At 55.8% G+C, this 15,193-nt stretch overlaps 1 protein-coding gene across 1 annotated transcript in view; it reads right to left on the bottom strand.

Annotated features, from left to right (window-relative positions):
- Positions 1–13,888, bottom strand: part of LOC119112302 (LIM/homeobox protein Lhx1) — a 28,440-nt gene extending 14,552 nt beyond the window's left edge. Inside the window, exons 1-2 of the mRNA XM_037236417.1 lie at positions 13,611–13,888; positions 1,257–1,462 (exon numbers count right to left, since the gene is read on the bottom strand). Of these exons, the coding sequence (XP_037092312.1) occupies positions 1,257–1,462; positions 13,611–13,783 (379 nt within the window). The 5' untranslated portion in view covers positions 13,784–13,888. The remainder of the gene's footprint in view (positions 1–1,256; positions 1,463–13,610) is intronic.
- Positions 13,889–15,193: the final 1,305 nt, after the last annotated feature.

The raw sequence follows: 15,193 nt of genomic DNA on the forward strand, positions 1-15,193 counted from the left end.
GCCTTTTTCTGGGTCTACTTTCATAACACCTACACACGAGCGTGACACTTTTCGGTCGTCTGGTATCCACAAGTGGCCAGAAGAGCTCAGTTTACTTTATACTTATGTCTGCATTCGCGGGTCGCCTCTGACCGTCGCATGCTGGTGACACTCCACTGTTTGTGAAAACTGCGCTTTGAAGAATGCGATCTGGAGGCGTGAAGCTTTGCACTTACGTTTTGCAACACTTGGTCTTGGACGGGTTCACGTGTAAAGAAACGTTTGCCAAGAGAGGGTGCAAATGTTCCCCGGGAGGTGCACCTTGGAATGCGCCCCTCCAGGGCACCTCGGGTACTGTCCTCGCCCGGGGCGCACCCGAGGTAATTTCCGCCGTTGCTGTTCCAATTCTGCGCCATATAGCCCAGTTGGGCGCGCGGCCGAAGGTTGCGTGATGACGAATTAACGTACCCGAATTGGGTGCAATAAACTATATTGTTTTACGAGTGCGGAGGAGGTGGTCCGATATTGAGATGTCAAAAGAATTCACCGGGAGATACCAGCATTGGTGCTGGTATCTCTCCCGCTACGCGCGTCTACGCTGGGTTCCAGATGTTGCTTCGACGTTTTGCGGCTAGAAGGCGATGCGACTGATGCTACGGCTGAATAAAACGGGACTTACAAGTGCGCTGTTAAGATTCTGACCAAACCAAAGAGCGTGACAAACAACGAAGCAAAGATCCTGGGCTAGACAGCTAAAACTAGGATGGCATGCGAATTTGTAAGCATCCATGCATGCCAGTTGTGGCAAATAGCGTCCCTTGAATTGCCTTGGACTTGCGTTGTCCACTATCACGGGTAATAAAAACATTTTTATTTTAAATTGCAAGGTAGTATTGCCGGCAGCTTTGCAAACTCCTACCCACACCGACCATTCTGATTATGTTCGCCGATACGATGTTTTAAGTTCCTATGTACGCATGTCAACACTGGGGGGCTTAGGCAATTGTACGGAGACTTAATAAAAAGCACAACCTATAGAACTCCTTGTACCACTTGGTTCAAAGAAAATGCACGATACCAATCATCGTAAAGTCTGATTCAAACCGCAAAAATTTGCATCCAGATTACGTTCAGCAACGGTTACTGGGAACCCACTGGAGCACCGCTCACGACTTCAGATCGGCTTGGACCAAGCCGCGGCTGTCGGCGGTGGGCAAAGCCTTCTCAGCGGTCAACCACGGCAACCGAAGCCAGCGCACGGCGGCCGCTCTACTCACCTGGCAAGCTCTTGCCGCTAATATAATCTTCTTTACAGATGAACCTGTTCTCGTCGAGCACGTAGAGCTCCTCACCGGTGGACAGCTGCTTGCGGCAGACCAGACAGGTGAAACACTTGAGGTGGAACACCTTGTCTCGCGCCTTCCGCACCAGGTCCTGCGGCGAGATGCCGTGGCCGCAGCCGGAACACTTGGTGCCGTACCTCCTGAAACGCAACCGACGACCGTCACCGCGACTGGCCGCGTTTCGGGCGGCAGGGCGCCCTTTGTGCGCGTGGACCGGAGGATGATCGCATCGGACGCGAGCGCTCCGGGTATCAGCCGTGACGAGCTGGCGCCGGTAATGACACCAGCGGCCGCGTTAAAGCTGGCTCCCATCCTGCACGCGGCCGCCCACTCGCTTCGCCAGCCAGTCGAATTCAATCTCGGGTCCCATTACTTCAAGTCAATACCGCACTATAATGCGACGCGGCCCCAAGCGGATTCGGCAAAGCCGGCGCGCTGCGGCAGCGGCGGCGCGCGGCGGCCGAGATCGGCGCGATGCGCTGCGCCGCGTAAGCCGCTTACGCTAATCCCATCAGGGCGCCGAGGGAAATCAAAATTTTCGTCATTGGCAACGAGCGGGCCGATCATAGAGCCATCACGCGGGGAGGGCGCGGCGCCGGCCGGCCCGCCTGGGACTGTCTTCACACCCACTGGGCAGCGTCTTGTGGTCCAGGCACGCCTGCACGGCGCAGGCAGACCACACACCGCCGTCTGCACGGCCGCACCACGCTGCCTGCCCGGATGGGAGTCCGCCGAGGAGCAAGCTGCCGGCTGCCCATGAGCAGAGCTCGCTGGATGTGGGGTGGGAAAGCGAGATAGGAAGGATTTGACCCCGCCTCGACCCCGCCCAGAGAAGCGTTGGAAGGGCAGAGGTCGGCACATCTACGCTTGATCGTGCTTACTAAACAATGATTGCATGTTTTTGCTACCCGTCTATGAGCGCAAGCCCCACTGCAGCGTTCCGTAACGGCGCGCCGCCGGACGGTATTACGCCCATCGCCCGTGTGTTTTGCACACGAATTCCGTGTTAGTGCGGAATAAAGCCGGACTGATGGCCGCACGCCGTCCCTTGGCGGCGGCAAAAAGTCTGCAGCTCTTGGAACCGGCCGGGAACGGTTTAATTATCGGGCTATCATCGACACGCAAGCGACGCTCTGTCAACAGCCGGCCGACCCGGACCGGCACTTTTCGTCGCGCCGCTCGAGACAAATTAGAGCTGCTCCCTTTGATTTGCCATCAAATTATAGGCATTTAGTTTGTCGGAGGCGGCCGGACCACACGGTAGGGCGAAATTCCCAGCGGCGCAGCTGCGGCCGCGATCCCCACCGCAGGCCGGCGGGGGGGAAGAGGGGGGGAGGGGGAGCGGCTGTCACTCAGCGGAGCGATCATCTGTGCAGGGTCTGCCGCCGGCGGCGCCTTCCGCCTCCGGGTCACGCTGCCAAGGGGGTTGCTCGCTGCCCGGGAAGTGGCCGGCAGTGTGTGGCTCTCGGAGAGGATCTGTCAGCCCGCCTCACATCCGTCGAGGCGGCGGTGGGCCGGTCAGTAGCGGGTGCGTCCCAGAGAGCGGCGGCCGGCGGCGGCGGAGGCCGTTGATTTCCGGGCGAGCCCAGCCAGGCGGCGCGCGCGCCCCGACCACCGCCAGCTAGTGCGTGTCCGGCCACGCCGCGTCGGAGCCCACTCACAAACAGAGCCGGCGCCGCCGGCCGCCGACAAAGGCACTGACCGCAAGCCTTCTCAGGCATCCCGCCCCCAGAATGTCGGCAAAGACCGAAATATTTCCCCCGGATAAGGCCCGGCATTCTCGGGTTTGTTTCCGTCATTGTTCTGTGCGCGGAAGCTGTGATACGGCCTGCTGGAATAGCTACGGTGAAATCAGGCAAAAAGTGGCCGGCGCGCTCCGGACGAGCGGGCACTGCCCGCGGTCCCGCCGCCGCATTCTTGTGGAGTTTTAAACAAAAATGTGATCTAATCTGGACCGCCCTGTGCGCGCGCCACAGCTCTTGTTTCCGTTAGATGGACGCCTTGTTTCCCTCTTTTCTGCGCTGTACTGCTGGGATCTGAGGTGGCTTCACTGACGGCATATAAAATTCACAACTGTGCAAATGTAACCTTCTTTCGCGTTGTTGCGAACAAAAAAAGTTGCATAATATAAGTTATTTCTCCGCTTCACAGTGCTGCGGATTTTAAAAGAGCTATGGAAAAAAATAGCAGAGATGAAATCCCCAACCCAAAAGCGCTCCAGCTCCAGCACCCGGGTTCTCTGGTCACATGCCCTGAAAAGGCATGTAAGGCATGGGCATGCCCTGTAAAGACAGGTGTCTTCGGGACTGCCAACGCCTTTCGGGGGTGTCAAGAAGCCCCGAAACGGCGGAAGCTCTGAACTCTCAAGAGCACCCAGCTGCAAATGTACTGTCGACATTGGGGAAAGGTATTTTCCACGTTTAAACGTTTTGGGAGCGAAAGAAAAAACAATCGCCTATTTGCCACTTCCGACAGCGCATGGGTAAGGCGCTTTCCTACAACTCGTGGTAATTGAGCATTTTGGCGTGCTGCCCACTTCCATTATCAGCACCACTTGTCTGCCCTTGGCAACGCAGCTTTTCATTCATTCGAAATCAAAAGCCAACTTCGATTTATTTCAGCTGCTATGCATTATGCGCCAATGGCTGGAAATCAGGAAGAGCTCTAACTCACACAACAGACATCAAAAGACTCCCTTTAGAGGAATTGGGCGTACCGTGAAAACGTGCCTGAGTAAAAAGCTTCGACGCACCTGCAGTTTCCTGATTCCTTTACGATTCCTCTTTTTGTCAGGGCTTTTCTCTTTACGCGGTATTCATTATGCAAAGTTTTGGTGCTAGTTAGCATGCATCCTGGGACGAAATCACGCATCTAATAACGGCACACACAGCGGTATACCTCCATTATGACAGACGCTTCCGTTATTCCACAAAGTCGCAGTCGAAGACAAAGCGCAAAAATGGAGACATTTTGATTCTTATGTTTCATCGGAATTGTACGCTGTTTCTGGGGATAAAATGTCATGCCATAAAATACAATACTCTTGGTAGGACCATCTTGTCAAAGGGCGTCAACCGTTTGAACAATGCGCTCAAATGATGTGATTGGAGACAACATTGAAATATATTTTGAGTGTGTCCATTGTCAATATTGCTTTAAGCGCGATGTGGCATAGCTTTTGTTTATCACCCGCATGCCCATATATGGCATAACCTACATAGTACCTACATTACATTTTTAGTGGCTTGCGATGAAAGACACAAGGCGTACGATTTGGTGTTTCGAAGCTGGGTGATATCACCGAAGGGAATTTTTTTGGACCAAACATCACTCGCCATCACAGACGACCAGGAAGAGAAACATACCGAGGGCAAAAATATTTTTAGACTGTTTCTTTAAATCTGCCCATTTATAGAGTGGGTTGTTGCAGTCATTGCGGGCATGTGAAAACAAAAAAGGTGCACCTTGTAAGTCGTGCTGCTAGTGGTTTTGCACCAACGGCATTGCATCTTTGCCGCGCAGCAATGCTTCATGTGGCCGCCTAAATGTACCGTCATCTAACGCCCTGAGAACAGAATATCAGTCAGCGCCGATGTCCCAGGTCATGTTGTCATGACTCGCAACTTAGGTTGCTGAGTGTTGACGAATACCATGGGGGTGAAAAACGCCGTCATTGAGGAAGACCGTGGCACAGTAACGCTCACTTCGTGTCAGTCGCAGCACGAGGTAGGTATTATACAACAACCGCTGGCCCGGCCAGCTAGCTGTTGCTGGCCGGGCCAGCGGACGCCGGTCGTTTCGGACGGGTCGGAGCTCACGGCCACCTGCCGCGACGCCGGTCCGACGGGGACCAAGCCGCGGACGACGGATCGCGCCGGCCGGTGGAGCAGAGGAGGGGCTCACGGCGCGGCCGCGCGCCAGATGGCTGCCCGGGCGCCGCGGCGGGGGGCACCACCGCGCGCCGCCGCCGGCAAGGGGTGACACAGGCCACACAAAGGTGCCGGGCCCGGACAGCGGCGCAATGACACAGATGACTGGAGAGGAGCTATGCCGCGCGGCGGGCGGCCGCCGGCCGGCCCGTGCGCGGCCGCGCTCCGTCTCGCGCCGCCGGGGGCCGTTTTTATGCGTGTTTGTCCGTAACGGGACCGAAGGACCGCGGCGCGGCCGACCGTCCCCTCCCTTCCTCCTGCGTCGGTGACCCCCTTCCCTGCCCCCCGCGGCCGGCGGTAAACAGTGGGCGAGGAGGGAGGAACGAACGGCTGCCTGTTGCAGCCAGTGGCTCCCAGCCGTCGCCCGGCGTCGTCGTCATCACAGTCCTCGAAATCCGCCTTTAGCGCCTGGACACTGCTATTGGCCGTTGCGGTTTCTGCTCGGTCTTAATTCTGTCATTTTTCAATGGCAGGGCGCGGCGAATGGCGGCGCGTCTCGCGGCCAACATGGCGCGACTTTGCAGGCGCCTGGCCGCCGACGGCCGGCCGCCGCTCGTAACTCCTTATTAGGCGACACCCGGCAGGCTCTAATAGCCTCTGATTTAATTGTTCGGAAAAGATTTAGTCTGAATTTACGGGCTGACAGGAGCACGGTGTGGACGCAGCCTGTCGGAAACAAACGGCTTCTGTCCGGCCCCGCGTCGGCCCCGCTGTCCGGCGCAGCAGCCGAGGACGCGGGGGGTGACTGCGACAGCAATGGAGCTGCACCGAGCTCGGCCCCGCCGCGCCACCCGCTCGCAGCACGTGTTTCAACACACCGCGACGCCGCCATTATCACAGCATGGGCTTACGAGCGCTTGTCATCACTGAGCCCACTCGCATCTTGACTATGTCACGGCTCAAATTCTTGTGTATCGATCGCTGACGTCATCAATTTCGTGAACGCTCCTCCACTGCAGGGCAGCCCCGCGGTTCTCATCGTTGCGAATCCCTTCGCTGTATATGTATATGGGAGTTCCTGGATGAAAATCTATCGATAAAAGCAATGTATTGCACTGAATTTGCGACATTTGTAGGCAAATCAGTTTTATCCCAGCAAACCCGGTGGCTGGTGAATCGCGTATCATGAAACTTTAAGAACCCGAAGTGCTTAGTTTATCGTAATTTGTGACGCAGTACATATGTAACCTTTCCGATGTATTTCCTTTTGCTGGGTTGCTGCACTTTTTCTTATCTTTGGTTGCATCCGCACCACACAGTACATGAAAAAACATAAGGCATCGATTGTGTGCTCCCAAATCTGTAAACGGGTATGTACATAACATAGGATGCCGTGGCAAAGAGCCATCGCAAGTGACGTGTTGGGCGGCAACTCCTGCCGCTTTACACGGCAGCTCGGCTGCCCCGACGTTTTATCCGCCGGTCCAGGCGCTCTGCCATCTGTTCGAGACCAACGCGGCCAGTTTTAAAGTCACTTCCTTCCGTGCATTGGCGTAGGGTTAATACTAATATATTACTGTAGGGTAGGATAGTGCTAATGAGGTTCACAACGTCACAAGGTGGGAGCACGGCTTCTCCGGTTCCTACAGCCGCCGTGTGTCCGGTGGGCTGCGAGGAGTCCAGAAGTCTGGGAACGGTCGCAGAGCGGGGCGGTAGCAGCTTCAGAGAGTGGCGGGAGCGGCCACAGAACAGAGCGGGACCGACCACAGAGCGGGGCGGGAGCAGCCACAGAGCGGGGCGAGAGCAGCCACAGAGTGGGCGGAAGCGGCCACAGAGCGGGGCGGGAGCGACCACAGAACAGAGCGGAAGCGGCCACAGAGCGGGGCGGAGCGACCACAGAGCGGGGCGAGAGCAGCCACAGAGCGGGGCGGGAGCAGCCACAGAGCGGGGCGGGAGCGGCCACCGAGCGGGGCGGGATGCTCTCACCTCAACTCAGCTGTACACCATCTCGCCTGCGGCGTGCCGGCCGTCCTTGGCCCAGAGCTGGCGTGTTTTTCGACCCTTTCACACAGCTGAACAACAGACAACCAAGTAAACCCCACACTTGTCTGTCATTCAACGCTGCTGGAATGCCAGCTCCAACTCCTCTCGTCCACAGGTAGTATTTGTAGACGGTAAACTGTGCCAGTCCAACGTTGGCCGCCGAAGGGAGCGGAGAAGGCAACAATTAAGTATTTACAGCCCGTGTGCCATCATTAAATCCACGACTGTAGAAAAGAATTGCTGTCATTACGGGCAATCACCGCCCGCGGGCCGTTCGCACGACCCCTGCCTTTTTCTGTCAACTATCTCCCTCCTGCTCGCGCTTCTAGTTGGCGGCTAGATCAAACGAGTGCCGATCAGGTCATGTGTCGGCTTACAAATGTTCCCCTACCTTCTATGCGTGTTACTCTTTCTTCAAAACAGTGTTTACATCTTTTTTGTCTGTTTAGGTTCTAATTTGACACCCAAAACACAAAAAAAATGCTTAAGTTAGGGTCTAGAAAATGTCATGCATTTTTGAAAACATGGTCTTTGAACCCCGCTCCCACTCTGCCACCAAGCACATTTTGTGGGGCTCCACCGGTAAGCGCACCATTGTAGCGTGTATAACAGGACTTGACACTACTTGAATATGCCATCCGTGGGGTTAATTGAAAGATGGGGTGAGTGACTGTTGGTTCCGATAAACATTAAGCCCCTTTTAATGGATGGCATAACAAGACTTTGTAATGTAACATTTCTTTGCAGAAAGTAGCACAGTAAGTCATACCTTTACTATGTTTATGCAAAAGTTATGTACATACATGTAGATAGATAACACACATACATAATGATGACTCAAAGTCATCTCAATTTACCCGGTACATTTAAGGCTTGGTGCATCGTCGTTTACCGCGTGCCGTATAATGTGCACAACCGCCCACTACGAGAAGAGATGATATCAGGTGCTTTTCCGCATACCCCAATGCCTGTATCTCCTAACAAGGCATATGTGCTACCTGACCACATGAACTAGTGAGACAGGGCACGCGTAATATTCTAACGCCTCTCCGAGTTGAGCCTTTTCCGGTGACATCTGCCAAGCTTAATTTGGTTTATCACTGTCTACAGTAGTGCCTGAGCCACATTGATCGCACTTCTTCAGGACGTGTGGTCAGGACCAACCGCTGACATCAGCAGGGAGCTAAACTTCCACGAGCCATAGGAGCTATGCGAAGAAACTGTACGGAGGATCTGTTGGAAAGCAACTATTGAAAGCACGTTTTACGCAGACCAAAGTGTCTTCAAATTAGACTCTAGGGATGAACACAAACGTCAGCTTCTCTGCGTACTATGGAGCAGAAAACGTGGCGATCGAGACATCAGTACCTATCACATGAAGATCATAAAGACCTAGCAACTTGGCAAGACATAGCAATGGTATTAAAACCTTTAACAGATACAGATTCAGATACAGAGGAGATAAAGCTCTTAAAGTTCTTTAAAAGAGAAAAAACACTGCTGTGTGCACTCGCTGGTTCACGGCATTAGCCGACACACACGCGACTGGTGCGTTACCAGCTCGGTCGGCATGACGCTCAGTACCAGGCAGCGCATTCACAGCGCGGTTGCCTTCAGATGCGTTGCATGCGCCACACCTCCACAGCCATCCTCAATGTGGCAACACAACACCAGACCAGTATAGCGCCCTCTCCCAGCATAACGAGGCAGGGGAACTCCCAAAGAAACGGGGCTACGCTGGCGGGCCGCCGTGACGCCGTTACGAGCGGAGGAGGCCGCAGGGTGACGCCGACGGCACGGCTCGACTGTGCCATGCCTGGGTCGCTTCAGTCCGCTACGGCCGGAGGACACGGCAGCGGCGGCCGCGAGAGCTGGCCTCCCGCGCCGCTGAAATACGAGCTGCCGTCGGCACACCCTAACTGGGACTGGACACGAACGACGGCCGCTCTGGCCTCTGGGGAAGACGCTGCCAGCGGTAGGAGGCTGGTCCGCCGGAGTCGGTCCGGGCCGCGCTGGTGGACCAGCGCCGCTGGGGAAGCGCTGCCAGCGGGAGGAGGCTGGTCCGCCGGAGTCGGTCCGGGCCGCGCTGGTGGACCAGCGCCGCTGGGGAAGACGCTGCCAGCTGGAGGAGGCTGGTCCGCCGGAGCCGGTCCGGGCCACGCTGGCGGACCACTGCTGCCAGCCGGTTCATCCAGTCAGTCTGCAATCCGGTACTCCCGGCAGTCCATTAAGTCCAAAATTACTGCTCCGAGCGTCCAGGAGCTTCATCCAGGCTGCAGCCCAGACTGCAGTTATGCACGAAGCACACTGCTCCCGAGCGGTTCATCCAGCTCGCAGTTCAGTATGCAGTCCACTTTGCCCGCGCAGTGGTCTGAGATTCAGTGACGCTGGATGCTGACAAGACGCCTTGAACCAGCACTGTCCGCGTGTCGGCCCACCAGCGGAAAGCTTCCACACGTTGAATCCATGCGCCAATTTCTGAAAGTTTCGGCTGGAAGACAAACTTGGCACGGACTGACTGGAAGGCTCTGCCTCGAATCGGCACGGACAGACCAGAAGTCCCGTCGGCTAACTTGGCCGAACGACAAGAGCGCAGTTGGTGAACTAGTGTGTCTCAGTGGTCGCCTGATAAAGCTTCGTACCATAATAACAGCCTCGTAGACTTGTCCCACAGGTCCCAGAGGCTTAGATCTTTCACGGCTTGCGTCATGAACAAATTGGCCACCGATTCGTGTTCCCGTCTCCCAAGCATGTTTTCCAATCAATAGCCGGAGAAATGTCGCTCCCAGAACAAAAAGCCAACATCACACCGGGCCGACCGTAGATGCCGAAAGCTCGTCGGTGATGGCGGTTCATCAATCCGACGCCCATCAATCCGCCACGCGTGTGAATGCCAGCTAGCCATGTGAGTGCCATCAGTCGGCCACAGGTGTAAAGCAGCTCGTGGACGGCGCCTGCAGAGGCGCGGCGTTGGCCGCACGCTGACCGGCGGAGATCCTCGTGGCGCGCGGGACCCCGACCGGCGGGATCCGCGCGGGACTCCGAGACCGGCCGGGGGGCGCTCGGCAAACCCGGCACCGACGCCCGCGAGCCGAACTGGACGCGTTGAGCTTGGGGCACCCAGAGGCACACACGAGGTGCAGCGAGCGGGTTCGAGTCCAGGCCTCGGCAAAGGCTGGGCCCCGGACGTTGAGAAGGAAATCGAGCGACGACGTCCAAATGGTCCTGAAATGCACATTAAAAAAAATATGGAATTGAGGCGCCTTGAACGGTGCTTAATTTCATAAAGTCAAAACATTGCACCATATCATCATTATATCGAAACACAACTTCGAAGAATTCCAAGGCAAAGCGAAAAACGCGTGGCTGCAGCCCCACCTGATCACCCGTCGGCGGGGCTCAAAGTCGGGCCCGTTCGTTACCAAAATGTTGTGCGCATGCCTGTAAATGGCCATGGCAACGATCCGCACTGCACACACGGATGTATGCAACAACGCCAGAAAACGTACTGCAGCTTCCAGGACGCTGCGGATCTTTGCACACATCAACCGTGACGTGACAACCGTGACGTATCAACCGTGACGTGTCAACCGTGACGTGTCAACCGTGACGTGTCAACCGTGACGTGTTAACCATGACGGTAAGTAGACGCGGCCTGCCAGCCGTGCTTGCTTTGTTGTGCCTCGCGCCGTCTTGGTTGAAGGTGGAATAACGACACGGCTGAAGCTGGAACACTGGCACGTTGGAGAGTTACTAAACGCTTTAGACTTGGTCATTTTGACACAATATTTCGGGATGGAAAGTAAGAAATTGGTCCATAAGCTTGAAACAATGGTTAATTCAGTACATCTCAACCATCGCCGCACAACGCTCCTCTTAGAACACAAAGTTTCTATAGCTTCATTTTTAAGCACAAATTGCATGGAGCGCAACTTTTCAGCGATTCAACTTTCAACATTTTATAACTTTTGCGGAGATTTGAAGACGTTCCCTACGGTATCGACCGCAAGTGCTGGCTGGCCTTTCGCCGGTCTCGTCGATCACATTCTGGGTTCCAGTCCATGTACGTCAGTCGGCGGCAATGCATTTTAAAGGACTTCCCATTGTTGATTTCCTGTATCCTACCATAAAGCGTGGCAATCCGATTCCAAAACTCGGTAAGGTGCGGCCATCGAAAAAACAGCCCCGGTAAAATATGCCAAAAGAAGAAATATTGATGATAGAAATTTACCTCTTCGATCAAGTTTGCCATATTTTGCATCACATTACCTGACAGTTGACACAATGCGGCAACGGTCATCCATCGTCTTTTGTTTGGTTGTGCCATGCATATGCAGCATTGTGCACAAGTCCTAGCCATGCATAATGGTTGAGATAACAGAGTGGGGCCTGGGTTCACACGGACTGGGCCGAGTGAGCGGACCCAATATATGACAGGTCACACCCACCAGCGGCTTGCTGGCGGTGCAAGAATATGTGTGCAGGGGAGTGTGTGACAGCCCCTTCTCCGCTCTCACGGCACACACAGCTCTGGAGACAAAACAGGTCGAAATTCACACCCCCGTTGACGTGCTTTAACCTATGAATGGTCACTTCAGCCGATATGAAATGCCATGGCCTGATGCGGTTCTCAGCGGGCCTTCTGAGGCCGTATTGGACTTGGCTTAGCATGTTAAGTTTTGTAGATAGCGGACGAGATCGAGGGGATTCCCGTCCAGCGGAGGCGAGAAAAACGCACCTGCCGCGAACGTTGAGCGACGGCAAATAAATCGGCGGAGGGCGTGCGCTCGTCTATCAGCAACACATCAAGCTCCAGTTGCATGTGTCATGAGTAGATCGGCCCGAACATCGCCGGCTCACACGTCCCGTTTTCTCCGATGAAGCGTGTGCCGCCGATCGGAGTTTGGAGCCACGCGCTCGGCTGCCCGGCACTCGGATGTCACCCGAGCTATGGGAGACCCGGCTTGTAGCCGAGGACCGGCCGCCAGTCACCTGGGCTGCACAGCAAGCGAGCGCTCGTCGCGACTCGGGCTCCTTGGCACGCACCGCCGGTCGTGAATGGGCGCCGGTCACGTACGGCGTACATGGCCTGAGATATGTCACCGGACAGGCATGCCCCGCTGTTGATTCGGCTCGGCCGTGTTGTGCCTCGCCAGCGAGGTTCGGTTGTGGTTCCGAATCACGCCCGTGATTCATTCAGAGTCCGGCGGCCCACGCTCGGAATGTTCCGTGTCGTGCTCGCTATCACAGCCGTCAGCAGCTCGGACCGAGCCCACACACCGGAAACGAGTCAGGCGACTTGCGAGGCCCTCAGCGACTCCACTGTCAGCAGTTGGCGCATTTCACATTAGTCTTTCATTTACGAGGGCCTCAAAATAAATTAAGAGGTATCGAAAGCATGATTGTCACCGCGCCAAACTTCCAGAGCTTGAGTAATATAGCATCGCGTGTCACGGCGTGCGCTCATCGCGTTACCGGCGCAAGCTGTTGCGTGTTGAAGTCCACTTGAACGCGCTTGGAATAGCATCGAATTATTTCGAGTGGTGCTGCTCGTGCTCTGCGCTTCGGAGCTACCGTCTGTGTGCCCCCCCCCCCCCCGCCCCCCGCTCAGTTTGGTGTCGTACTGAAGGCGGACCCCCGCTAACGTCAGTTGGGGGTAAGACCTCAGTAGCATTCGGGTCCCTCGGGTTACCTTTCCGCTACCTTTCACGCATAGGAGGGCATGGCAACAGTCTACACCCCAGTAACGGAGTCGGTGCGGTTACGCCCGCCTGGTGGGAGGCACCCCTCGCCGCCTGCGGCCCCGGCCGGCTCGGCTCCCGCCTGGTGCCGCGCCGGCCGAGCCGGGCCGCCCCCGCGGACCCGTGCCTCCCTCGAGCAGCGGACGAAGGGCCGGTGCCGAGCGGCCGCGGTGGCTTCCCACCGGCTTACATCGAGGTCACGCCCAGACTGTCAATCACTAGCGGACGGACTGCGTGCACCCGGCCCGCAGGCTGCACCGCACGCCGATGGGTAGGTCCAGCACTGATCTGAGGCTGGCGAGCGGTTCTAGGTCAAGCCACGTCGTGCTCCTCACACTTCGCGGTAAGATGAATGGAGGATTTGCGGTTAACAGCGATTACCGCAGCAAGAAATATGTACGGTCAGATTCGGATCTGAGGTCAGCAGCTGATGAACATTTCGCAGGCACGCGCTGACCCGGAGGACGAACCGTGTGCAGCTTGACGATGCACAACCACACACGCGCAGAATGCCTCTCGGGTATGGGTCGCTGCAAAACATGTAAAAGTACGACTTCGAAGGGGAGAAGTGTCTGTAGACTGCGAATCACACGCATGGTTGTGAGTGACCGCGCAGTGAGGACGGTAGACATTACCTGAAGAAGTCATCCCGGCAGAAGAGCTTGCCCTCGCGGCTGAAGCACTTGTCCGTGAGGTTGATGTGACAGTCAAAACACCGCACACACTCGGCATGCCATGTCCTCTCCAGAACATTCATCAGAAACTTGTCCAGGATTGGCTTGTCGCACGCCGCACAGCACGTGATCATGTTGCTCCGGCTGTGTGGGGTGCAAGAGGAGCCAGCCGACCGCGCTGCGAGAGCTCGCTCTCTGACTCTCCCTGCTCCTCTCGCTGGCGCGCGCGCCCTCCCCCTCGCGGTACACGGGCGTCACTGAGGCCGCCCAGCGGTGGCGGCGGCCGCGGCGCCGGCGGCCGGGGGGCGGAGTCTCGCCGGCGTCCTGCGCCGCGCAACTATGGTAACTGGAGCCCAGCCGGCCAATGGGCGCGCGGTGGGCGGAGCCTGCGCTCGGAGATGAGCCGCGCTGGACGCCGACACTCGACGGCCGGTGGAAATGATTGGAAAACGACTGCCGCTCCCAGTCGGACCGCACGGAGACCCGCCGTCCGCTGCTGCTGCCGCGCTCGGCTGGCGCCGCGTCGATGTCATGGAGAATCCCGACTCGTTTGATCACGCCGGCTCGACGGCCTCAAAGAACATGTTCGTGGCGCAGCGCGAATGGAAGACGCTTCGTGGTGCTCCTTTGCATTGATCTAATCAAGTCTTCCGGTTGATATCGACTGCGCTGGCCGCTGTGCCGGAACACTGTTCTGTGCTCCGGCGCAGCGGCCTCAGTTCAGTACGTTGAGGCGGCTCCTCAGCCAATGGATTTGCGCAAGTTTCGGCCACGTTATTTCCCAGTCGTAGTCCACGGAGCAGCTGGAAAGGCTTGTGAAAAAGCCAGGAAAAATGCCAAAAGCCAGCTAGAGACGAAACTGGCGGTCTGACCTTTAGCTTTTGAGGATTTCTTATACTATATGGAAATAACGAGGATGAAGGACGATGTATTACGACCTTTCCATTTGGAACATATAACCAGCACAGATCTGAGGGCGTGTGGGACACTCTAAGTCAGAAAGCTGATTTAAAGCCAGTCTGCGAAAGCCTGCGCCTCATATTTGAACGGTAATTTTTGCTATTACCGTAACAACCAAAACTAACCAAGCATTGTGCCACATACAGCTCGAATAAAGATGTTTCCACTGTGGATAAAAAATGCAGTTGAAATTTCGTCTGTTTTTCGAGCACCTGCAAGATATTGAGGTATGCCGTGTAGTGCATGTAGAATGTGAACACGTAAGCTGATGCTCGCGAGTAAAACAGGTGATTGAGACGCGCTGTTGGACTTAACGTGACATTGTTTTTTTGTTTTTTTGATGACTATCTTTTGAATGGTGCCTGCCTGCCCACTTGTATGTCAATAGGTACGTATTAAGGCGTTGCTCAAAGGCCAGTATCGTGGGAAATTGAGAAGTGCTAAAAACTCTTTAGCATACGTGCCTATACGTATGCGTTACCAGTTGAACTCCACTCAGTATGAATTGTGCGTGCAAGCGGTACAAAATGACCTGAAATATGCGTATATGCATATATGCATATACGCACATTTATTTTGTATGT

The sequence above is a fragment of the Pollicipes pollicipes genome, unplaced genomic scaffold (genome assembly GCF_011947565.3).
Source record: "Pollicipes pollicipes isolate AB1234 unplaced genomic scaffold, Ppol_2.1 Scaffold_7261;HRSCAF=8764_pilon_pilon_pilon, whole genome shotgun sequence".
NCBI lineage: Eukaryota > Metazoa > Arthropoda > Thecostraca > Pollicipedomorpha > Pollicipedidae > Pollicipes > Pollicipes pollicipes.